The sequence below is a fragment of the Choloepus didactylus genome, chromosome 16, assembly GCF_015220235.1.
Source record: "Choloepus didactylus isolate mChoDid1 chromosome 16, mChoDid1.pri, whole genome shotgun sequence".
NCBI classification, from domain to species: Eukaryota; Metazoa; Chordata; class Mammalia; order Pilosa; family Megalonychidae; genus Choloepus; species Choloepus didactylus.
In genome coordinates this window covers 10,579,739-10,605,817 of record NC_051322.1, presented here as the reverse complement: position 1 = coordinate 10,605,817, position 26,079 = coordinate 10,579,739, and the positions used below count along the sequence as shown (strand labels likewise).

The 26,079-nt window shown below is 39.5% G+C and overlaps 1 protein-coding gene across 7 annotated transcripts in view; it reads right to left on the bottom strand.

The window, feature by feature from the left end:
• CD226 (CD226 molecule) overlaps positions 1 to 26,079 on the bottom strand; it is a 98,269-nt gene that overhangs the window by 9,612 nt on the left and 62,578 nt on the right. For all 7 annotated transcript variants that reach the window (XM_037806234.1, XM_037806235.1, XM_037806236.1 and 4 more), the window contains 2 exons: positions 23,298 to 23,645; positions 245 to 341 (listed from right to left, as the gene is read on the bottom strand). In XM_037806234.1, coding sequence (XP_037662162.1) covers positions 245 to 341; positions 23,298 to 23,645 — 445 coding nt within the window. The remainder of the gene's footprint in view (positions 1 to 244; positions 342 to 23,297; positions 23,646 to 26,079) is intronic.

Below are 26,079 nucleotides of genomic sequence, written 5' to 3'. Positions count from 1 at the left end.
AGGCTGCCCAGAACAGGAGAGCTGTGCTAACGCAGGGGCAGACCATCCTGCAGTCTTCAGTGTATTACTCTAGCTCTCTCCTCTGATAACAAACCACTTCTCCTCCTTTGTGTAACAACTGTACTCAAAAAAACTGTATGTGATTGCTGAGATAGCTTGACAAACTGTTAGGTTATGAATAGAAAATTTCTATCATCAGAATTACTCAGGGTAAACATGATTCAAGGTAAGATGTGATGCTCACCTGTTACAATGAATGACAATGTAGATTAGGATAGCAAGCAGCAGCACTGAAACTATCCCTCCAGCCAGGAAGAGGGTATATTGGTTGTTGGTTTTACCTAAGAGGAAAGAAATAATAATTAAAGGAATTAGGAATTCAACTAAAGCCAGGATGAAGGAATGTAGGGAAAAGAGGGAAATGTGTCTAAAACATTATAGAGTAACAACCCAAAACAAACAATAGCCTAGTAAAACTGTATAAGATAAAAGAAAATGACATTTTTTCTCTTTGAATCCCCTAAACATTTCTGACTCCTCACACATTTTTATTAGATTCTTGATTTACTAGAGTTTAACACCTTAAGAAAAACAAGAATGGAAGGAGTATTCCACTTCATCCTCTTAAACTTCTGACCACATACCCAAAACCATTTGTAGAAAAAAAAAAATGACTATCAGAATAGTACATGAATGAAGCTTAATTTTATATCTCATATAATAAGCACATCCAACCCACAACAGTATGCAGCTTTGATGTACAAGAAGCACTTTGATTAAGAAATATTTTCCATTTAATTTGAATCAGTGATGAAAAAATGGTGAGGGGCCAACCCTAATTCAGCTCCCGGGTGATCCCTAAAATGCTGGTCCCAGGACCACTGTTTGAGAATCACTGCTCTTTAGACAGATATATATTTGTCAAGAATTTTAATGGGATAGGAAAGTGCTGACTTTAGATATAAAGTTAAGTAAGAGTTCAAAAGCACAACTCATAATTGCATATGCAATATCTTAGTTAGATGATAGACTACATGGGGAAAAACCTGCTGGAAACATGCAAATATTTAAAGTAATGACATTCAGGGAGTAGAATTAAAGCAGCTGTTTTCTTCAGGCTTTTTGGTATTTTCCAAATTTTCTCAACGATATATTGCTTTTGTAATCAGAAAAAAATAAAACAAAATTTAAAGATCTGGTAGGATCTAAGATGGCAGCATAGAGAGGAGTGGAAGCTAGTTAGTCCCCCTGGAACAACTAATAAACAACCAGGAACAACTAGTAAATAATCCGGAATAATGTGGGGGGACAACCGTGACCACCCACGCATCATACACCAACCTGAATTGGGAGGAATGCCCAAGATCACAGCATAAAATCTGTAAGTAAAAACTGCAGATCCAAGCTGGGAGACCCCTCTCCCCACAGCCCAAGCTGCAAAGCCTCATGGTACTAGAGATATGCTCTCTCCCAGCAAGCGAATATAGCTCAACTGAGCTCCAACTGGGGTTTTAATTAGCAAGTGTGAACTGCTCACTACAAGCTATGAGCTACGAATCCCCAACAAGCAGGCAGAGGCTTGAGGTGACAACTGACCTTAGAGGGCTGGAGGGTCACCATGGACTAGCCCTGAAGGGGACTTTCTGTCCCTGTTTCGGCTCAGTGGAGAAGGCCTCAGCCACATTCAGTTCCCAGTGCTCCGACCCAGACGAGAGTGGAGATAGCACAGGCAGAAACCATTCAAATGCTAATGACCTCTCTCTGGGGGGGGTCTATCTTCTCTAAGAGAAAAGGGGAGGGGACCAGCTCTAATACCCGCCTTCCATTCAGAATCAGACTCCAGAGCCTGGGGGAAAACAGCCATGGGCCACACCTCCTTACACCAGTCTGGAGTTACAGGCTGACAGGCACCACCTGCTGGGCAGAAAAGTGCAGTGACCTGAGGCCTCACAGGGTGTACCAATCTTCTAAGACATACCCTAATAGGGAAACCAGATATTGAATAGTTCTTCCTTCTGGGACCTGAGCCCATTCTGGTCTAGGAAAACCTGATTAGGGTAACCAAGGAAACCAGATGCCTAGACAACAGAAAACTACAACCTACACTAAGAAAAATGAAGTTATGTCCCAAAGGAACAAACTTACACTTCAACTGAGATACAGGAATTGAAACAACTAATAATAAGTCTATTCAAAAAGTTTAGGGAAGATATGGTGAAAGAGATGAACTGTATAATGAAAACACTGGTCGTACATAAGGTAGAAATTGAAAGTTTGAAAAACCAACTGGCAGAATCTATGGAAATGAAAGCCACAACACAAGAGATGAAAGACACAATGGAAACATACAACAGCAGATCTCAAGAGGCAGAAGAAAACACTCAGGAACTGGAGAATAAGGCACCTGAAAGCCTACACACAAAAGAACAGATAGAAAAAAGAATGGAAAAATATGAGCAACATATCTGAGAACTTAAAGACAAAAAGGAAATCAAGAATGTACGTGTCATTGTGTCCCAGAAGGAGAAGAGAAGGGAAAGGGGGCAGAAGCAATAATAAAGGAAATAATCAATGAAAATTTCCCATCTCTTATGAAAGACATAAAATTATGGATCCAAGAAGTGTAGTGTACCCCAAACAGAATAGATCTGAATAGGTCTATGCCAAGACACTTAATAATCAAATTATCAAATGTCAAAGATAAAGAGAGAATTCTGAAAGCAGAAAGAGAAAAGCAATCCATCACATACAAAGGAAGCTTGATAAGACTGTGTGCAGATTTCTTAATAGAAACCATGGAGGCACAATGGAAGTGGGGTGATATATTTAAGATACTGAAAGAGAAAAACCACCAACCAAGAATCCTATATCTGGCAAAACTGTCCTTCAGCTATGAGGGAGAACTTAAAATATTCTCTGACAGACAATGACAGAGTTTGTGAACAAGAAACCTGCTCTACCAGAAACACTAAAGGAAGCACTGCAGACAGAAAGGAAAAGACAGGAGTGAGAGGTTTGGAAAACAATTTGGGGAGATAGTAGCACAGCACTGTAAGTACACTGAACAAAGATGACTATGAGTATGGTTGAAAGAGGAAGGTTGGGACCATGTGGGACACCAGAACAAAAGACAAAAGATAAAGACTGGGACTGTGTAACTCAGTGAAATCTAGGGTGCTCAATGATTGTAATAAAAGGCACAAATATGTTTTTACATGAGGTAGAACAAATGAATGTCAACGTTGCAAGGTGTTAAAAATAGGGTGGGATTGGGGGGGGAAATACAATCAATGCAAACTAGAGACTATAATTTATGGAAACATTGTATTATGCTTCCTTTAATATAACAAAGGCAATATACCAAAGCTAAATGCCTATCGGGGGGTGGGGAGTAGGGGAAGGGTATGGGACTCCTGGCATTGGTGATGTTGTCTGATTCTTTTTTCTACTTTAGGTTAATGCTGTCTTTCCTTTTGTTGCTTTCTAGCTGTCAAGTTTTGTTTTTTTTTTGTTGTTGTTGTTTATTTGTATGTCTCTCTCTTTTCTTCTTCTTTTGTCTCTCTGCCTTTTTTGACTCTTCCTCCTTCTTTGTGGAAGAAATGGAGATGTTCTTATATAGTTAGTGGCAATTATGCTGAATACATAAATTTGTGACTAGGGAACCAATGATTGTTTACTTAGGATGGAATGTATGGTGTGTGAACAAAACCATCTTGAAAGAAATGGGTTAATGAAGAAATCTTGAGGGCACTATATTGAGTGAAATAAGACAGACACATAAAGGCAAATATTGCAGGGTCTCACTGATATGAACTAATTATAATATGTAATCTCATAGACATGAAATATAAGTTACCAGGGTATAGAATGAGGCTAAAGAATGGGGAGTGGTTGCTTATTATGAGCAGAACATTCAACTAGGGTGAACTTAAATGTTTGGAAATGGACAGGGGTGATGGTAGCATGTTATGAGAAAAACTAACAGTGCTGAATGGTGTGTGAATGTGGTGGAAAGGGGAAGCTAAGAGTCACGTATGTCACCAGAAGGAAAATTGGAGGTTAAAAGATGGGAATGTATAAAACAGTGAATCTTGTGGTGGACAATGTCTGTGATTAACTACACAAATATTAGAAATCTCGTTCACGAACTAGAACAAATGTATGACACTTTAACTAGAATTTAATAATAGAGAGGCATATAGGAAAAAATATATACCTATTGCAAACTACATACTACAGTTAGTAGTATTTTAACATTCTTTCATCAATAGTTACAAATGTACTATACCAATACTATGAATCAACAACGTAGAGGGGCATGGTTAGGGGTATGGGAGGATTTTAGCTATTTTTTTTGTCTTTATTTCTTCTCTGGAGTAATGAAAATGTTCTAAAAATTGAAAAAAATTAATTGTGTTAATTGATGCACAGCTGTATGATGGTACCATGGGCAATTGATTGTACACTTTGGATCTTTGGATAGTTGTATGGTATGTGAACAATCTCAATAAAATATATATATATGCATATATATATATACAAAATTAAAGATCTGCATGCTTAAAACAGAATAATCTACTAAATTCCAGTGGTTTTATTTAAAGGGCAGCAGGCAGGTAGCTTCTTTTAGAAGTATACTCAGATCCTTTAAAAATAGTGTCATCTTTGTTAAACTCTAAGTTATATGAAATTTAGAAGTTGAATCCATGGGTGGGAAAGTAGTGCCATTCAGGTCACCGGTCAATTATAAATCCAACTTTCAAATGCATCCTTTGATAAGAAATATATTGCTTCTTTTTAACCCCTTCCAGAAATGCTTGATCTTTTGGAGTCAGACACTTCCATTCATTCATTCATTCATTCATTCATTCAACACACAGTAATCTAAAGCCTACTGTGCACCTGAGACTATAAAGTGGTAGTTAAAAACAAATTTGGCGCCTGCCTAAATGGAGCTCACATTGTTTTTAAAAGTCCTGGGCAATTTAAAGACACCCCCGGAGAAAAGCATTTTCCCCTAAGAAATAAGGGGAAAGCATGGGTGGAGGTTTCTGTCACACTCCAGAGAGGTTACAATCTAGAATGTTCTAGCCTGTATCAATATTGCTCTTCCCTTTGTTCTTTGCTGCTTTAACTTGAACAATTAGTACTTAAGAGTCAGGCTGGTTTCACCACACAACTTGCTTGGCCCAATTTGGCTGGGAAAAAAAAATTTTTAAAGGAAAAGTGATTGGGTATGGATGGCTGCTTTCAGAGTTAATCAATAGTTCATCACATTCAGTTTTCCCCCCAAGTTCTGCTAATAGATCTTAGGTTGAGTAATGTCAGCCCTCAAGCCCCTCTCTTAAAGAAGGAAGAATTAGTGTCCGTTCTCAGCAGCCGCTTTTTTGCTTTTTTTTCGCTTACATCCCAATGCCGTGTTGATTCATAGGAGGACAAAAGTGTCTTGAACTATGGAGCCATAATTTTTCCTCCCATCACAAATGATAAATACAGTTAAAACAACTTAAACCAAGTGAGTGAAATATATAAATGAATAATTCACTCCAGGACTGACCCCTCAGGCTGTTTCTGCGAGTGAAAAATATTTATGGCTGAGGTAGAAACTCTTGGAAGAGGCTACGATGGAAATGCTGCCGGGGCCTCCCTCAGGGCAAGGCAAGAAGTCACAGGCGTTCGTGTCTATCGTTTATCATTATTGTTTGGGGTGGGGTTAGGGAGTGCGGGAGTCAGGTAATTTAGAACCTAAATATCTGGACCAAATATTGTGCTGGGAAAATGCACAGATCCTCAGCCTCCAGCCAGCCCTGTCTAACGGGTCATGGTGGAGAACTGCTAAAGTGATTCTTATTTTCTTTCCTCATTAAAAAGAGAAGCAGAAATATTATAATGCATTCTATGTACATATGGAATATACACAAGTGTGTGCATTTGGGTGGAGCAGGTCTGTGTAAGCTGACAGGCTCAGCCTTCTGGGGGCAATTCCAATTTCTGGCTCACTATATGATGCAGACACATCTTCACCCTTCACTCCACATTAGACATTGGGTTACTAGAGCAAAGCACAGACATTGAGGAAAGGAGCCCTGAGTCCTAGTTTCATCTTCTCTTTCTTTTCCCTGAAAGATCTCAGATAGGATATTAATATCCCAGGTTTTGTGGTGGAGGGGAGGTTGGCAAATGCAAAACGATCAAATTAACCACAAGGATTGCCCTGGGACTTAAATAAAACACTTAGAAGTACTTTACATATTCTAAGCACCATACACATTATTAATACTTATATTCCATATATATGCATTCAAAGTTGGGGTTAACTAAACAACAGCCATATTTTTCATGTTGAAGTAGTCATGTATAACAGAGGGCACGTGTTCCTGTAGCAAAGTCACCTTCCTGTGGAAGGGCAGAAGTAGTGTTGATAGACATATAACAACTGTAGCTTTGGAGGACCACTGGAAATCATAGTAGCCCAGGGGTTGTTGAACTTCCCTCTAAGCCTTAAACACTGGCATAATACTTGGTGGAAAATATTATGCCAATGTTTCAAAGGTAGGCTTTCTTTGTGCAAATCAATTTTATACTCCACATTTTGGAAACATTTCCATTTTATAACAAGAATGTCCTAGAGAATAAATGATTTTCTGAGAACAGAAGAACCCTGATATCAACCTCTAATCCTTCTGAATAAATAGCAACTAGTCTTCCACCAAGTAGAGATTTCCGCTGAGAAAATTGAGGCACAGAGAAACTAAGCAGCTCTCCTAGAATTATCGAGAAATCTAAGAGCAGAGCAAGGTTCCAATCAACGGACAAATTTGGCTACAATGGTTTTGCCTCTCTTGGTTGAAAGTAGTTTCCCAAATGGCTTAAGTACTTTAAAACTTTTCCTTGGTTGCGAAAGAAATAGGCTGAGGTAGGTTGTACATTTTACTTATGCAACTATAGAATGACTGTGTTAGCTACATATTCTGGTGTCACTACGTGGCAATACAGCAAACAGGGGGCCACAGTGCTGTCCAGTGATTGGGGTGTGACGGGGCATAGCAGTCAGCACATGACAACATAAGGAGGGTGTGCCCCTTTGGTTTGGTATATTTGTTGAGAAAAACATCAAGGCTCACTCCTTGATGTTAGATGGCACCTCGTTTTACCCCAATGCTTCTCAGCCTTGTTTTATATTTCTTGAGCACTTGATTTTTGTGAGCACACATGATTTAAAGGAGGCTGTACACATGCATCGTACGTCGGAATTTCAAGAACTACACACACCCTGCTCACTTTCTTAGTGGATGGACATCAGAAAAGAGTACCCACAGCAGGCCTGAGCTGCCCTCCTCGGGAAGGCCTGCTTACAAGGCTGGCCCTTGGGTGGCCTCTGGGAATGAGGAAATCTGGTGATCCTGCCATCCGCTAACTGATAGAAGTGGTTTACTGTGTCTACACTGTTTGTACAATCAATGTGGTTAGTGCTAACCACCTGCTTTCCTTCTGGGAAACAGTCCATCCTCTAGCTCTGTCCCACGTGCCTTTTCCCTGTGCTGATTTCACTCCGGATCCTTTTGCTATAATACATAGCAGCCATGAGTGTGACTAGACATGGGGCCTGTGACTCCTAGAGAATCAGAGTCCTGGGGATGGTCTTGTGGACCCTCGACACAGCTGATAATTGACATTTCGGTTCTCTCTGAATAGTGATGGCTCATTTTTAAATTTCATTTCCATTATGCTATTGTAAGAAAATATAAATTCTGATGGGTATTGTGTTTGCAATACACATTGCACACACGCTATCTTTCTTATATAAGGAATAAGTAGGGGAATGTTCTACATACCCGAATTTTCTAAATTAGTCAAGCTTAATCCTTTTGTGTACCAAATTTTTACACTATCGTTTTAGATGGAAATAATTCGAAGCCACATAGCATATTTCTTCACCTTACTTAGCAGAGGACAAGCAATACACTCAGCTTGTTGGCTCTTGGATCTTCACTCTGGGTATTGAGTCTTGCACTGAGCTGGAAAGCTGGGATGCCCCAGGCTGCGGTCCCCAGCAGGAGAGCTACTATCCCCCTCAGTCACCTGTGTCCCGTCACACTCTTGTCCTCGGTTAGGACGGGTTATGCTTCTCTCCTCGCTCACTCCAAAGCTGTTAGCTGCCTCCATTTCCCTCTACATCCCTCACTCATCTCTCTTCCCTTTTTCTTGCAGTTGTTCATTTTTCACAGCAGGAAGCCAGATACTCAAGAGTACGTAATCCCACCCAGGATCTAGAGATTTTTCCTGAGTAAAATGGGAGAGTACCCACATGAAAGTATTACAAAACACTAATCCAAATATGGAACTTGTTGCATCTACATCATTTTCTTTTCCCTGTTTTGTTATCTAAAGCCTCATTCCTGATTTTGTTCAAGAGATAAATGAATACTAGAACACTGGAGACAAAATTAAACAGGAGCAGCCTTGGCTAACCCCTTACTCTGCTGAATCTTAATTTCCAGTGTTTGTAAGGATCACTTGGACACTTGCTAAATATCACTCTGATTCACAGACTTAGGAACTAGGAATCTGTGTTTTTAGGAAGCATGCCAGATGATTCTGATGCCAGCATTCCCGAAACTGGCTTTGAAGTCTGTCTCTACTCTGTAAGGGACCTCCTCCAGGGGAACTCTGGATTGGGTCCTTAGAAACTTTAAAACCTAAACTACATGGCATTTATGTAGACCTATATATAAATGGGCTATAAATGCCACACAGATCTTTTCAGAATATGAAATAGCAAGCATTGGGCTGAATATTTACCTATAAATAGTCTATCCACTTTTAAATCATTTTATGGAAAAAAAAAGTTCAATAAGTGCTTTACAAAGCATATGAAAACCAATGCCTGGTTATAAGAAACAAGATCTCTCTTAATAATTTCAAAATCTGCAGGTTTATACTCCAGAGTTTAATTATCCATCTGATATCTCTTTTTTTAAAATAGCCAATGATTAAAAAAGGAATTGCATGATTGGATTTCAAAACCGTTATCTTTATTTACTGGGTCAGAGGGAGAAGTCAGTAGCCAACATAAAAGGAAAATGATCTACTTTGAGTGAAGTGTTTGGGATTTGGCATACATGCATAGATTTTGTATGTGTGTGCCAAACTGCCCACACAATCACACATAGTTATTGAGTGTTTACCACATGGCATGACTAATTGTTGAATAATATACACAATGCTCCCACTAACAAACGTTTGCAGATAGATTCTCTCTCTCTCTCTCTCACACACACACACACAATAATAGAGTGAAGAATCTCTATGTTTTATACAAGACATGAAAAACCCTAGGTACATTAAAGTGAGGACAACAACTACGTTGCAAGCTTGTGCTTTTCTATATTCGTAAATTTGCCTCCTGCATGGCCCCTATCTGGGGTTATTTGCTCATCCATCATGAACTTGAACTTCTTTCATTAAAAGCCATAGAAAATACCCTGCCCTTTTGTAGTGCAACCTTCTCATCTCAACATCTACACTTCATTTTGCCCATGCCCACCATCAAGTTTAAATGATGTTTTCATTTCACTCCCAATTCATCAGCACCAAAACTATTTTTCACTCTCCACCAATCCAATAGAAAGCACTAACATTTCAACCTCATACTCATGAAAGGAAGAGTCTCTTCTTGTAGACTAACAAAATACTACTCTTTTATTTAAAAAATTATGAACACCGTGGCTATTCTTGAACTCTAACAAAAGTGAAATGTATTGAATTAATTCTGGAAATAAATTTTAGGATGGCCAATGAGGATTACAAAACATTTATTTATAACAAGTTACAACAACAACAAAAATAACCCAGTTTTCGGTTGAATAAATGTCTTTTAAAAATCTTTAAGTCACATCAATGTAAATAATAACTTTAAGATACAACATGGGGTTCAAAGATATCCCTCTACAAATGGCAAATCCATGTTTATTCTTTATTTCTGGTCCTTTTTGATAACATAGGCCTCTGTAAACCTACTGTATCTCCTTGGAGTATTTGTCAAGAGTCAGGGAAGTACATATTCTGAAATACTTCAAGTTGGAAGAAGTTTTATGATTCTTTGAATTGTAATAGTGAAAGACAGAATTCTTGTTAAGAATTAAATGCCACTAATCTTAGATAAAGAATTAATTTTTAAAAAGTTTTAAAGTAATTTTCTCCTTGCCTTTGGGGAAAACGTCATACAATCATCTTTGCTCAACTCCTGATAAGACTCTAAGATACAACCACAAGCTAGTTTTCACTTGCCTTAGGATGAAAAATCCCACATGACCAAAAAAAAAATTAGAAGAAGAAGAAATAGCTATTTTGCAGTTGGAGTCATTAGGCAGGTATTTAGAAGAGAAGCAATAAATTTTTGCATGGATTTTAAGTGGGAAAAAAATTGGTAACATTTGTCTGAATTTAATCCCTAGGGAGAAGAAAAAACTCAGGAAAACAGTTTGAATTCAGGCCAAGAATAATAATCCCTAGAATCAATTGGTTTCTAATATTCTCAATCTGTATTGCTTATAATGGTGTTTAATTAGAATTTGCTTTAAATACATGAGCAAGTAATATGCACTCAATAACATTCCCTATAAAATAGCATCATCAAATCAAATTAATTTGTGACCTGTAAGCATCTCTTTCTCTCTGATATTAACTTGTCACTACTACCATACAGTTTATTACCTTGTTTATATATGCAAATACAGTATACATAAAAAATGACTAAGGCAAACATTTTATGATTTTGTGCATGAAGGAAAAAAATAATAAATCAATATGTAGAGCTTACAAAGCAAATTAAACTGGCCAGTGGCAATTTTATTTAATGCAATACCTTTTAAAAGAACTAATTTGGACAGAGGGAAGCAACTGTAAAATAAAGATAAATGACATAATAGGCTATGATGAGTAATCAACTCACTTGTGATGTGGGAAACAGCATGTTTCATCTAGATACCCAGTTATCACCCAGAATTTTAAAAAGTAAATTGGGCTGAAAACCTGTAGTTGATCCATTTTCAGTAGAAGCTATTTTAACTAATGAGCAGTGGCCCCAATGTTCCAGAATTCTGGTCATGTGGTTCTATCATATAAATTAACTGTCATGGACATTCGGTTTTCTATGTAGATAAAGATAATAAAAGGCTATACCATGGAAATGGACCTCCTGACAGCCTGTGTAAGAGCCCAAACAATCCCATCCCTACAATCTTTGTATCTACTGCAAATTCATAGGAGCAGGACAGAGGTTGTGTATTCATAAAATCCTGAAAGAACACAGTTTCTCCAGTCTACAACCCAAAACTGTTCTGGAATCCAAATCAATGGGGCTCAAACTGGGTGAATTTCAGCAGAAACTAAAGGCTAAGGCATATAAATGAAGCTTCTTTCTTTTCCCTGATATCCTCATAGTCAAACTCAGGAACAAAGAGTCTGAAAATCAGTAATCTATAGGCAAAATTTATAACCCATAGCACTCTGTTCACCTATCCTACCCCTTTGTCAGCCCCCTACCTCACAGAGGCAACATATGGAAGATTCTCTTGGCTGTGGTCCCATGATTTCCTAGTGAAGACTTCAGCGATCTTAATTTACAAACCCCATCCTCCAGTTCTGGTGGTTAGCAATTACATACCACATATAAAAAGTGCAAAATAAAAACATGAGTTGAAAAAGGAAATAGATCTTTCTTTTGATTTATATCTGGAAAAAAAGAGTCATGAAGGTTTTCTCCCCAAGCACTGCACTTAACATTTGGCAAGTTCTGAGTTCTTTGATCAGCAATCACTAAACCTCAATCACTAAACCTTAAGTGTTGATGAAGAAAATCTATAAATAATTTAACTAGAGAACTTGATAATAAACTGGACACAGTCCCTACTAGAATAAAGAGAAGTATTAACATAGAATTAGCCAAGAACATTTATTGAACATACCCTGGAAAAATTCTTTGAAAACTCCAAATAGAGATGCCATCATCCCTAAACTCAAAATACTTTGTAATAGAATAAGAGTCTGGACCATTGAAAATAGGTGCAGTTATTGAGTCACTCAAAAGCAACAATTTCTAAGTTATAAAAGTTTGAGAAATCCAAGATGCTTAGTGGTTCAACCACGGGGTAGTAGTTAGTGCTAACATGAAAAACACAAGGAGGTGGTGGTACCTGAAGGAAATGAGGTAAATGTGGTGAAAAGTAGTAGGGGTTAGGAAAAGAAGGAAGTAGGAAAGTATGAGTAATTGTGTGAAGACAGTGGCAAGTACAGAGAAATTACATCACACTGACAACGTCTCTAAGCACCACTGTTCCTGGAGAAGGTGGATGGGGTGGGGGAAGGGGTCTGTGGCCCATCATCAAGTCCTTTCGGCCAGCCTGGGTCTGCACTGGCCCAAAGGAAGGGGCACCTTTTCCTAGCGGTCTTCCTGGAGGAGGTGCCATTTATAATTTTTCTATCTGGAGTGGGCTCCCTCTTGTGATTGGAAAGCCCAGCATGTTCTAGTCGCAGCCTAGTTTGAGAGCTCAATTTTTCAAGCATGTATGATCGCAACTGACTCTTAGCTAATTTCCTCTGCTCAAATTTCTCTTTTTTTAATTCTATATGCAACTATTCAATTTAATCTTCTTTGAATGCAATTTTGCCACCTTTCTTCAAAAACTGACACTGGCTTTTCATTGCTCATTATATGAAATCCAGAATTTTGCCAAATTATCCTTTAATTTAAACCACCTCATTCTATATCTATCCATAACTTAGACTCTCTGAACTAACCTAGTCATTTGATTACAATCACCCACACGGATTTCCTTGTTCCCTCCTGTATATTTTATTTGTGTTAACTCCCCATAATCTGTTTTATTCTCTTTCCTCTAATCTGATAATCAGTCCCTCACTTGAAACTTGACAGTTCAGCTGAATGGTAAAGTTGGTGAAAGAAGGCCATAGAAAGACACAAGTAACTATAATTCTCATCAGTGGCAAATTTGCACACAACTAGCTTCTTCCAGAAACCTGAAACTTTCTGCAAGAACTGATTTGATTTCTTTTGTCTTTGTTCTTTTTATAATCAATAAGCTCAGGGTAAACAATAGTCATGTGAGGATCAATTAGTAAATATCAAAAGACTTCATAAATTCTTTTTGTGGATTCCAAAAATACTTCCCTCTTGGCTAATGAAAATCCAGAGCATTTTGAAAGCCAAAATTAATTTTGCTCCCTGCCAATATACATTTTCCTCTGTTCCTTGTCCCCAAGGTCTAGACAAGTGTCAAATTCAGAAAAGTCAGTCTGGAGCTGTTTCATATGACTTCCCATGTTTATGAGACTGAAGAGTAAAGACAGATGTTTCTTTTCAATCCGCAAAGCAAGTCAATAGTAAATTTGGGTCCAATTCATGCTTCTGCTACTTCATCCCTCTGTTCAGAACATGCATAGTCTCATGGTTGACATCTGACTGGTTGACACTTGTCTAAAGACAAATTCAGGCAGCAAAAGTCAGGGAAGTGCCCCCATATGGTATGTGGGTGTACACAGAATGTGAGAGTCCTAAAAAAATCTCTCTTTTGGATTCAATACTATGTCCTATAAAAGAATAGGGAGCTAAAGAAAGGAAGCTTAGCAATTTATAAAATTTGAGTCACAACTACCTTTCCCTTAAGGTGAAATAAATTTAAACTTGCTCCACAACTTATACCCATTCCTCAGTTTAATCTCTGCATTGTTCTTTTATCAAACAGGTTCAAGAGTTGAATAAGCAAACTGCACCAGAGAAAATGCAAGTGATATATTTTGTTTTCTACTGATTGAATTTAAAATTTTTTCAATCTGCACTTATAACCATTGAAAATAGAAATTAAACAAAATTCAGTCAATTGCTGTCATCTTCTGTCAATGATAACTTTTTACTAATGGATACAGTGCCCCGTCGATATGCTTTCAACCTGTCAACAGAACAGGTTCAAAACACAATACTGGTATTGCATTCATTTCATTTCTACGGACAGATTTTGACATTGTTTCTAACTCATGTTCAAAGAAAGAAATAGTTTTGTGCAGGAAACTTAGTCAAGTTTGAACAAATTAAAGACATTTTTATTAATTAGTAGGAGATAAGTAACTATGCCACATAAAAATGTATTATATTACCTACATTTTCTCTATGAATTATGATACTTATAATTAATTTTTCAGTATATAATAGAGACAATCTTCATATGTGTTTGGAAATGATGTGTGATTTATGTGTGATATATTTTCTGAATAGAACACTCTCTCTCGCCTTTGTCTCTGAGATTAGTGTCTGATTTTACTCTTTCTACATCTTGGCCATGTTCAAAAAATGCTTCTGTCTTTTTAGGTGAGAAATATTTTCTGAATGTGCCTGAAGGAATGGAGTCAGCACTTAATTTTTCCTTCCCAGAGTATCCTGTCACTCCCTGTGCCAGTTTGAATGTATTCTGTCCCCCCAAACGCCATTATCTTTGATGTAATCTTGTGTGGGCAGACCTATCAGTGTTAATTAGATTGTAACTCTTTGAGTGTTTCCATGGAGATGCGCCCCACCCAACAGTGGGTGATGACTCTGATTGGATAATTTCCATAGAGGTGTTGGCCTGCCCATTCCTGGTGAGTCTGAATTAAGTTACTGGAGCACTATATAAGCTCAGACAGAAGGAGCAAGCTTGCTACAGCCAAGAGGGACATTTTGAAGAAAGCACAGGAGCTGCAGATGAGAGACATTTTGAAGATGGCCACTGGAAGCAGACTCTTGCTCTGGAGAAGCTAAGAGAGGACAAATACCCCAAGTGCAACTAAGAGTGGCATTTTTGAGGAACTGCAGTCTAGAGAGGAACTTCCTGGAAGAAAGCCATTCTGAAACCAGAACTTTGGAGCAGACGCCAGCCAGCGCCTTCCCAGCTAACAGAGGTTTTCCAGACACCATTGGCCATCCTCCAGTGAAGGTACCTGATTGCTGATGTGTTACCTTGGACACTTTATGGCCTTAAGACTGTAACTGTGTAACCAAATAAACCCCCTTTTATAAAAGTCAATCCATCTGTGGTGTTGTGCATTCTGGCAGCAGTAGCAAACCAGAACACTGCCTTTCCTGCATTCACTGTAACTCCAGTGTACATCTCACCACCACTCCCACCGTCACCAGGAGGGACAGAGACAGCACAACGTGGCCCAAGGTGCGTAGCGGGAAAAACCACTGTGGCGTGGGCAAACGGCCTCCTGCGGCCTCCTCCACTGGTGGAGGTTGCTGTTTGTACAAAACCTTTTCTTCATCATTTCCAACACAGGAAGAAATATGTCTGGGCAATAGAAGCAGAGTCCACAAAGGGTAGGCCAAGGCCTGGGAAGCCTTGGCTCCGAGAGTCCAAACAGAAGCCAAGATGAATGTTCCGACTGAAAGGAAGAAATAAAGATGGAAGGAGGGAAAGAGGAAGAGAGAAGGAGGGAGGGAGGAAGGAAGGGTAAAAGGAAGGAAGGAAGGAAGGGATAAGGGAAGGAAAGGAGGGAGGGAGGGAGGGGAATAAAGTGAAATGAAATTTCTGCCATCAACAAAAATAAATTGTTTTCTCTGACATGTTCTTCTGAAGAGAAAAAGCTTGCCCTGAGGCAGAAATGGGAAGTCCGAGCTGGCCTTCCTCCCATGCAACTGACATACCAAGCCCCTTAGGCCTTACTGAGTCTCTATATTTGCATTGCTGTAAGTGAAAAAATCACTTTTTCTCACTCATACACAAGGGTGGATCCATTTGGGTCCCCATTATGACAAAGAAGACAAAACACAAATGCAAAATTAGTATAGCGTCCTGGAAGAGGGTCTGCGCAGGGGAGAGGGCCTGGAAATCAGTTTCTTTAGATTCCAGCTCAGACTTTTCCTGCAATCAGGTCTGAAAACTCCGGAGGGAATCAAGATTCCATTCCTGGCAAACCAGTAACCACACGATCAAACTACCTACTGAATTCAAGTCAGCTCCGCCCGATTCAGTCAACGCTAATCTAGTGCTACCTTGTAATTGCCGGAGATACACGGGAATTATAAAACCTAGTCACCACCATGAAAATGTTTTCATATCATGGGGAGAATAGTTGTTATATAACTGAAACATTTAGGCTGCTGATATCATATATTTTTTCAGACTCTCTGAATTATTGTTTTTTTTTCAATTTTATTGACATATATTCACATACCATGCAGTCATACAAAGTGTACATTTAATTGTTCACAGTACCATTATAAAGTTCTGCATTCATCAGCAAAATTAATTTTTGAACATTTTCATTACCACACACACAAAAATAATAAGAATAAAAATTAAAGTGAAAAAGAACAATTAAAGTAAAAAAGAACACTGGGTGCCTTTTTTTTCCTCCCCATTTTTCTACTCATCCATCCACACACTGGACAAAGGGGAGTGTGGTCCTTAGGGCTTTCCCAATCACATTGTCACCCCTCATAAACTACATCATTATACAATCGTCTTCAAGAGTCAAGGGTTCTGGGTTGTAGTTTGATAGTCTGAGGTATTTACTGCTAGCTATTCCAATTCATTAGAACCTAAAAAGGGTTGTCTATATTGTGCATAAGAGTGCCCATCAGAGTGACCTCTCGGCTCCTTTTGGAATCTCTCTGCCACTGAAGCTTATTTCATTTCCTTTTACATCCCCCTTTTGGTCAAGAAGATGTTCTCCATCCCATAATGCTGGGTCTACATTCCTCCTCGGGAGTCATATTCCACGTTGCCAGGGAGCTTTATTCAGATCCCATGTAGGGGGAAGGCAGTGATTTCACCTGCCAAGTTGGCTTAGCTAGAGAGAGAGGGCCACATCTGAGCAACAAAGAGGCATTCGGGAGGAGGCTCTTAGGCACAATTATAGGGAGGCCTAGACTCTCCTTTGCAACAACACTCTTCCCAAGGGCAAGTCTTGTGGTAGAGGGCTCAACCCATCAAACCACCAGTCCCCTATGTCTGTGAGCACATCAGCAACCATCAAGATGGGGAAGCCCAACACCCCTGCATTCTCCACCAGCTTCTCAGGGGGGTTCTGCATATTTTTTTTTCATTATTTTTGTTTGTTTTGTTTTTTTAATTAACTACATCAAAAAAATTTTTAAAAAAAAACATACAATAAAAAAACATTTCAAACAAACCATAACAAGGGAGTAAAAAAAAGACAACTAACCTAAAATACCTACTTTACTTCCAACATGTTCCTACTCTACCCCAAGAAAATAAACTAATATAGCAACATTTCTGTGAACTTGGTCCTACCATACCCACCAGAAATCAACAGACCACAGTCATTCCTAGGCATTCCCAGAACATTAAATTTACCCATGATAGGTTATCTGTTCTTACTGGGTTATCATTCCCCTTCATTAATTGCTCTCTATCACTAGTTCCCTTATATTCTACATTATAAACCATTTATTTTACATTTTTCAAAGTTCCCATTAGTGGTAGTATATAATATTTCTCTTTTTGTGCCTGGCTTATTTCACTCAGCATTATGTCTTCAAGGTTCATCCATGTCATATGTTTCACAACATCGTTCCTTCTTACTGCTGCATAGTATTCCATCATGTGTATATACCACATTTTATTTATCCACTCATCTGTTGAAGGACATTTGGGTTGTTTCTGTCTCTTGGGAATTGTGAATAATGCTGCTATGAACATTGGCGTGCAGATATCTGTTCATGTCACTGCTTTCCGATCTTCCGGGTATATACCGAGAAGTACAATCGCTGGATCAAAGGGTAACTCTGTGTCTAGTTTTCTAAGGAACTGCCAGACTGTCTTCCAGAGTGGCTGAACCATTATACAGTCCCACCAACAATGAATAAGAGATCCAATTTCTCCACATCCTCTCCAGCATTTGTAGTTTCCTATTTGTTTAATGGCAGCCATTCTAATTGGTGTGAGATGGTATCTCCTTGTGGTCTTAAGTTGCATCTCTCTATTAGCTAGTGAAGCTGAACATTTTTTCATGTGTTTCTTGGACATTTGTATCTCCTCATCAGAGAACCATCTATTCATATGTTTTGCCTATTTTATAATTGGGCTGTCATTGAGTTGTAGGATTTCTTTATACATGCAAGATATCAGTCTTTTGTCAGATACATGGTTTCCAAAAATTTTTTCCCATTGAGTTGGCTGCCTCTTCACCCTTTTGACAAATTCCTTTGAGTTACAGAAACTTCTAAGCTTGAGGAGTTCCAATTTATCTATTTTTTCTTTTCTTGCTTGTGCTTTGGGTGTAAGGTCTAGGAAGTGGCTGCTTAATACAAGGTCTTGAAGATGTTTCCCTACATTATCTTCTAGGAGTTTTATGGTACTGTATTTATATTGAGATCTTTGAAACACTTTGAGTTAATTTTTGTGTAGGGTGTGGAGTAGGAGTCCTCTTTCATTCTTTTGGATATGGATATCCAACTCTCCCAGCCCCATTTGTTGAAAAGACTACTATGTCCCAGTTCAGTGGCTTTGGGGGCCTTATCAAAGATCAGTTGGCCATAGATCTGGGGGTCTATCTCCGAATTCCCAATTCAATTCCATTGATCAATATGTCTATCTTTGTGCTAGTACCATGCTGTTTTGACTACTGTGGCTTTATAATAAGCTTCAAAGTCAGGGAGTGTAAGTCCTCCCACTTTGTTTTTCTTTTTTAGAGTGTCTTTAGCAATTCAAGGCATCTTCCCTTTCCAAATAAATTTGATAACTAGCTTTTCCAAGTCTGCAAAGTAGGTTGTTGGAATTTTGATTGGGAGTGCATTGAATCTGTAGATGAGTTTGGGTAGAATTGATATCTTAATGACATTTAGCCTTCCTATCCACGAACATGGAATATTTTTCTATCTTTTAAGGTCCCCTTCTATTTCTTTTAGTAGAGTTATGTAGTTTTCTTTGTATAGGCCTTTTACATCTTTGGTTAAGTTTATTCCTAGGTACTTGATTTTTTTAGTTGCTACTGAAAATGGTATCTTTTTCTTGAGTGTCTTTTCACTTTGTTCATTTCTAGCATATAGAAACATTACTGACTTATGTGCATTAAGCTTGTATCCTGCTACTTTGCTATATTTGTTTATTAGCTGTAGTAGCTATATTGTTGATTTCTCAGGGTTTTCTAGATATAAGATCATATCATCTGCAAATAATGACAGTTTTACTTCTTTCTTTCCAATTTTGATGCCTTTTATTTCTTTGTCTTGCCAGATTGCCCTGGCTAGCACTTCTAGCACAATGTTGAATAACAATGGTGACAGCGGGCATCCTTGTCTTGTTCCCGATCATAGAGAGAAGGCTTTCAGTCTCTCGTCATTGAGTACTGTGCTGGCTGTGGGTTTTTCATATATGCTCTTGATCATAATGAGGAAGTTTCCTTCAATTCTTACCTTTTGAGGGGTTTTTATCAAAAAGGGATGTTGGATTTTGTCGAATGCTTTTTCAGCATCTATTGAGATGATCATCTGATTTATCTCTTTTGATTTGTTAATGTGTTGCAATACATTGATTTTCTTAGGTTGAACCATCCTTGCATGCCTGGAATGAACCCCACTTGGTCATGGTGTATGACTTTTTTAATGTGCCTTTGGATTTGATTTGCAAGTATTTTGTTGAGAATTTCTGCATCTATATTCATTAGGGAGATAGGCCTGTAGTTTTCCTTTTTTCTAGCATCTTTGCCTGGTTTTGGTATTAGATTGAGGTTAGCGTCATAAAATGTGTTAGGTAGTATTCCATTTTCTTCGATGTTTTGAAAGAGTTTAAGTAAGATTGGTGTCAGTTCTTTTTGGAAAGTTTGGTAGGAGTCCCCTGTGAAGCCATCTGGCCCTGGGCATTTATTTGTGGGAAGCTTTTCAATGACTGATTGGATCTCTTTGCTTGTGATGGGTTGGTTAAGGTCTTCTATTTCTTCTCTGGTCAGTCTAAGTTGTTCATACGTTTCCAGGAAATTGTCCATTTCTTCTACATTATCCAGTTTGTTGGCATACAAGTGTTCATAGTATCCTCTTATAATTTTTTTAATTTCTTCAGGATCTGCAGTTATGTCACCTTTCTCATTCATTATTTTGTTTATATGGGTCTTCTCTCTTTTGATTTTGTCAGTCTAGCTAGAGGCATGTCAATATTGTCGATCTTCTCAAAGAACCAACTTTTGGTGTTCTTTATTCTCTCTGTTGTATTTTTGTTTTCTATGTCATTTATTTCTGCTTTAATCCTTGTTACTTCTTTTCTTCTACTTGGTTTAGGATTGGTTTGCTGTTCATTTTCTAGCTTCTTCAGTTGATCCATTATTCTTTGATTTTAGTTCTTTCTTCCTTTGTTGTATGCATTCAGTGCTATAAATTTTCCCCTCATTACCGCTCTTGTTGCAACCCATAGGTTTTGATATGTTGTTTTCTCATTTTCATTCATTTCTATGTATTTAACAATTTTTCTTGCTATTTCTTCTTTAACCTACTGATTGTTTAGGAGTGTATTGTTTAACCTCCAGGTATTTGTGAATTTTCTAAGTCTCTGATGGTTATTGATTTCTAATTGTATTCCATTGTGGTCAGAGAATTTGCTTCGGATAATTTCAATTTTTTTTAATTTATTGAGGCTTGTTTTATGTCCCAGCATATGATCTGTTCTGGAGAAAGTTCCATGAGGATATGTAGACTGATTCAAACACTTATCTCTAATTTATCAGATCTACAGCTTGGTGGCGTACCCTTTCTCTACCTAACCAGCAGGTGGTGTCTGTGAGCCACCTATTCCCCTCAAGCCAGTTCTCCCCAACTTTGTCTTTGTGGTGAGTGAGGGTGTGAGTCTTGTCGGGGTCCAATTGCACCAAGTTGCATGTGTAGTTGGTGCTTCCCACCAACCACATGCCTGAATGTGGGGCATGTGTCTGAGTGGTTAGGGAGGGAGGGCAGCTTAAATAATCAAATCTCCCAGATGTTCCCAGAGATTTAAAGCTGTTGCAATAGTCTAATCCTTCAGTTCAGTCTCTCTATAGTTTGTCTCTGCCGCTGACCCACAAGTCCTTGGTATTGGTGTATGGTCCCTGGGACTTGCAAGTGGGTCCCTTTTCCAAGCCGTGCCCTCCTAGGGCCTCTGCTGAGGGAAGACTGTGCTATGTCACAGGTGAGCACCATCCCCAAAGGGAAGTTCTGGGCTGCAAGGCCATGTAGGAGTGTTCCCAGCCTGCTGAAAGGATGGCTGAATGGGGTGTGTTAATTTCCCCCTTTTCACATAGCTCCTCCTTACCAGCTCTGGGACAATTAGCTGTGGGTGCACGAAAGGCTATTGTCCACACCAGATATTGTGGCGTGTGCACATGTTGTTGGAAACACTTCCTGTCACACTGGGTTGCTTGGGGCAGCTCTGGGCTGTGGCGCTGGTGCCGGACAGGAGCATTCCCAGCCCACCGGGAAGATGGCTGTAAGGGGACACCCCCCTTTTCTTGGGAAGTGTGCCAGTTTGAATGTATTGTGTGTCCCAAATGCCATTGTCTTTGGTGTACTCTTGTGTGGGCAGATGTTATCAGTTTTGATTAGATTTCTTTGAGTGTTTCTTTGGAGCTGTGCCCCACCCAGCTGTGGGTGATGACTCTGATTGGATATTTCCATGGAGGCATGGCCCCACCCATTTAGGGTGGGCCTTGATCAGTGGAGCCATATAAATGAGCTGATGAGCAGAGGGAACTCAGTGCAGCTGTGAGTGACATTTTGAAGAGGAGCTACAGCCAAGAGGGATACTTTGAAGAAAGCACAGGAGCTGCAGATGAGAGACAGTTTGAAAACAGCTGTTGAAAGCGGACTCTTGCTCCAGAGAAGCTGAGAGAGGACAAATATCCCAAGTGCAACTAAGAGTGACATTTTTGAGGAACTGCAGCCTAGAGAGGAATGTCCTAGGAGAAAGCCATTTTGAAACCAGAACTTTGGAGCAGATGCCAGCCACATGCCTTCCCAGCTAACAGAGGTTTTCCAGACACCATTGGCCATCCTCCAGTGAAGGTACCCAATTGCTGATGTGTTACTTTGGACACTTTGTGGCCTTAAGACTATAACCGTGTAACCAAAAAAACCCCCTTTTATAAAAGCCAATCCATTTCTGGTGTTTCGCATGCCAGCGGCATTAGCAAACTAGAACAGGAAGTTATGGTGTTTATCGAATTTTCTCAGCCACTACAGTTACTGCTTTGTCTCTCAGAGCTATCTTAGCTCTGCTCTTGCCTGGGCCCAAATTGCAAGTCTTTGAGGCTTTCTGTAATGGGCTTCTTAGAGTAATTGTTTTAGAAAAAGAGAAAAAGATTAAAAAAAAAAAAAAAAAAAAGAAAAGAAAAAGAAAAAGAAGGGCCCTCCTTGCAGATGGGCTATTCAAATGCTAAGAGAGAAGGAGATTAGGGCCATTAAGGAACCATCAAGAAAGCAGAGAAACTGGCTCTTCAGACGAGGGTCTTCACCCTCTGGATTTGTATATGCACCTGATTCTTTTTGAGCCCTGCCCTTCTCTGTTTTGTGTTCACTGGAACTGGAACTCCAAAAGTCTGTGCTTTTGTTTTTGGGTTTTTTGGGTTTTTTTTTTTTTTGTTTTTTTGTTTTTTTTTTTTTTTTTTGCTGTTTTTGCTAGCCCTATCTCCTCTCTGCCGGGCTGCCTACTCCCAGATTCTCCAGTGTCTGGTTCCAGTGTATCTATGTTTGGAGTTTGAATCAGGCATCTGAGTTTTCAATAATAGCCTCAACTGTAGTTCTCCCTCCTCATTCCCAGCACTGACGGCCCCTCCACCCATGGGACTGAGCCTGGCAGGGAGGGGCGTAGGTCCCCTGGCCACAAGAACTCACAGAGTTTGCTGATCTCAGCTGTTCCATGCACTTGTGAGTGTTATACGAAATATGCCCAAAGTCAAATTGCTTTGTGGTGTCTGGTCCACACAGTTCTTGGCTTTCTACCTACTGCCCTGGAGGAGTAACTAAAACCCACACCTCATCACTCTGTCATCTTACCTATCATTTTTTTAATTTCAGGAATGTGGCAGATCAAGGAAATTTATTAAGTCTTCAATTCATGGGTTAGCAAGATAAAGAAATACAAATATCAAAATTCAATTAATGGCAAGTTAACTAAATTCAACCATTAAAATAAAAATTTTGAGCAATGTAGTCACATTAAATAAAGGTGTTTACCACAAATGAAAAGGACAACAGAAAGCAATCCACAGTGGTTGACTTTTTCCCTTATTAGCCCTTGAGGTCATGTATTACTCACCTTCGGTTACGGTCAATCTCATCACGAAGGTTTCATTTTCTCCAGTTCTGGCCTTGAAGCAACAGCGGTAAAGTCCCGAGTCGGCGACAGTGACGTGAGGAAGGACAACAAAGCTCCATCCCAGGCCCTGGCTGCAGTTGGTCAATACTTGTCTTTGGTACTTTGGAGAGTAACTTCTACCCTGGGACAAGTTACAGAGAGCCAGGAGGTCAATCTGATGGGGCTGGATCTTCTCCCAGGTAACTTGACCCATCAGCCACTTCATCTGAGGCCAATAGGTGAGTGTGACATTTTTCCCGGGTTCTGAGACCACGTGGTTATTCGGCGACACAGGTATCTCAAAACTATCTGAAAAGAAGAAGGAAATGAGGGGACCTAGGATGTCAGTACTTGGATGCAGAAGTGGAAGCTACCCAGAAAGTCCCATCAAAATCACTGTTGACATTATCTAACATAAGTTTCAACATTCTTATTAAAAAAAAAAGATTTTAAAAGAAGATGGTACTTAAATAGAACAGAGGATACACGTCTTCACACATATTCCCTTAAGTTTTACTTGTTAACCATAGAGTAAGAGTCAACGGAAAGGCCCCCACTGGTGTTTTTCTTGTTAGTGATCACATCAACAGGCTGATTTCACAACAAAGCTGTTGCTGGCCAGCAACTCAAACACTGACACTTCCACTGCGAAGTCTCCCGGTTATGATCGTGCCAACCAAGAATCTGATGACCACAAAGAAAATACCAAATCATTGTCATTTAACACATACAGAGACCCGTTTTTCCCATACACAGGACTATCGTATGCAGAGGCCGAACCCAGTATTTTCCCATTTCCTGCCTCCACTCCTAATTCCCAGCCCATGGTACTCAGTAAATAATCTCAGAATATTGAAATCAGTGATCCGCATCATGCGTTATGAGGACCCAAGGGGGTTCCTGTGTTCCTTTCGGGGGATCTGCAAGGCGAAAGCTATTTTCATAATTATATTAAGATGTAAGTTACCTTTCCATTCTCATTCTCTCACAAGTGTACAATAGATAGTTCCAGAGGCTCGCAAACCTAATGGGATATGTGCTTGTAAATGCTTGTGTTTCAAATTTTGCTTAATTTTAATTTCTAATACAGTAAATAGTGCTAGGTATAACCCACATAAATAAAAGTCCTTTGGGGTCCTTGGTAATGTTAAAGAGTATAAAGGGGTCCTAAGACCAAGAAGTTTGAGTACCAGATCTACAGAATAAACTTCAGGAATTATTTCTCAAAATTAAAGTAGCCCAGAGTGCTATCACAAGAAGGTATTTATTAACTATTAACATCTTCTTTAATCTGACAGTGTTCTTGCAGCCAACAGGCATTTTAACACACTGTTTTAAGTAGGAAGGCAGGAGTGGTGTCACAAACCCCTGAACACAAAGGAAGGAATGAGGAAAAGGAAAGAACATCCGTCAAAAACTTCACCTATGTCACAATTTTGTTCTGGGCTGGCCCAGTATCCACTGTTGTTGCTTCCAATAAAAAAAAAAAGAAAAAGAGATCCAATACTCAAAAGGGAGAAACTAAGTCTACACTTCACTAGAGTAAGATGTGCTCTCTATATTAACCTAGGATTGTATATCTAGGTTAGTTTCAGCCCCTCCAAAAACTAACTTCTAATCTTCATTTAAGTGTTCCATGTGTCAAAATGTTGTTGGAAAGAGAAAAAAAGCACTCCAGGGTTTGATCTCTAACCATATAGTTACCTACCAAAGTGAACGCTTCAGCTACAAAACAAGCACACAGAAAACATTTCATCTGTAAGTAATAAACTAACAAAAGAAAGGGAACGGGAGAAAATTCTTTTTTAAAATGTAAAAAACAAAAAAAAATAAGGCTTAAAAGGAACGAAGAGGAAATTAAAATTAAAAATTAAGAAAGGGAAAGGAAGGTTTGAAAAAAGAAAGAAGGAATGAGGGGCAATATAAGGAAAAGGCTAAATCAGATACCATCACACTATGTAGGAAAATAAAAAGAACAGATGAGAATGGAAAAAGAAAAAGAAAGAAAAACAAATGCTTGTGCCAGCTGTGCGGGCCCTCAGAAAGAAAAGGCAGGGCAGCCCTTGGAAAGGAGTGATATATGTCCTCCGTGTTCACACTCACGACTGGTTTTTCCTCCTCTCTGGCCGCTGCCCTCCTGCGGCCTCAGCCCCTCACCTGCCTGCCCTGCAGTGGCCACCTGTCCGCAGGCAGCCGCCGTGCACCTGCCCACAGGGCACAGAGCCTGAGCCACTCTTAGGGGCGTCTACCTCTCGCAAAGGAGAAATGGTGAATCCACGGAGAAAATCCCCACAATGACCTGGGGACATGGGTGGGGCCGTCTTTCGGGAGGTGGAGCGCGGGGAGGTGTCTGCCCCCACCTACGCCAGGATCCGGACCCACCTGTAGCTAAATCTGAAAGGAGGAGGCTCCCCCCCTAGAGGTAGGTGGTTCCGAGGCACAGAGCAGACCCCGGTGAACCTTGCCTGACAACAGCATTCCCGGTTGGTGTCAGATGGAAACCAAGATGAAGGCCAGGGCTCTGGAGCTTACCTGGCCCCAGGTGAGGCCCCGGATGCCTGGATGCTCTGCCCCTCCCACGGGGCCGTGTGTGAGGCAGCACCCAGGAAGATGCCCACGATTCTTATTGCAGGACATCACGATGAAATGCTCTTTACTTTGTATTTGGCTTTTCTAGCATGATAATAGATAATTTTAAAAATTAATTCAGTGGTTCATTACTTTTTCCAAACAGCACTTACTT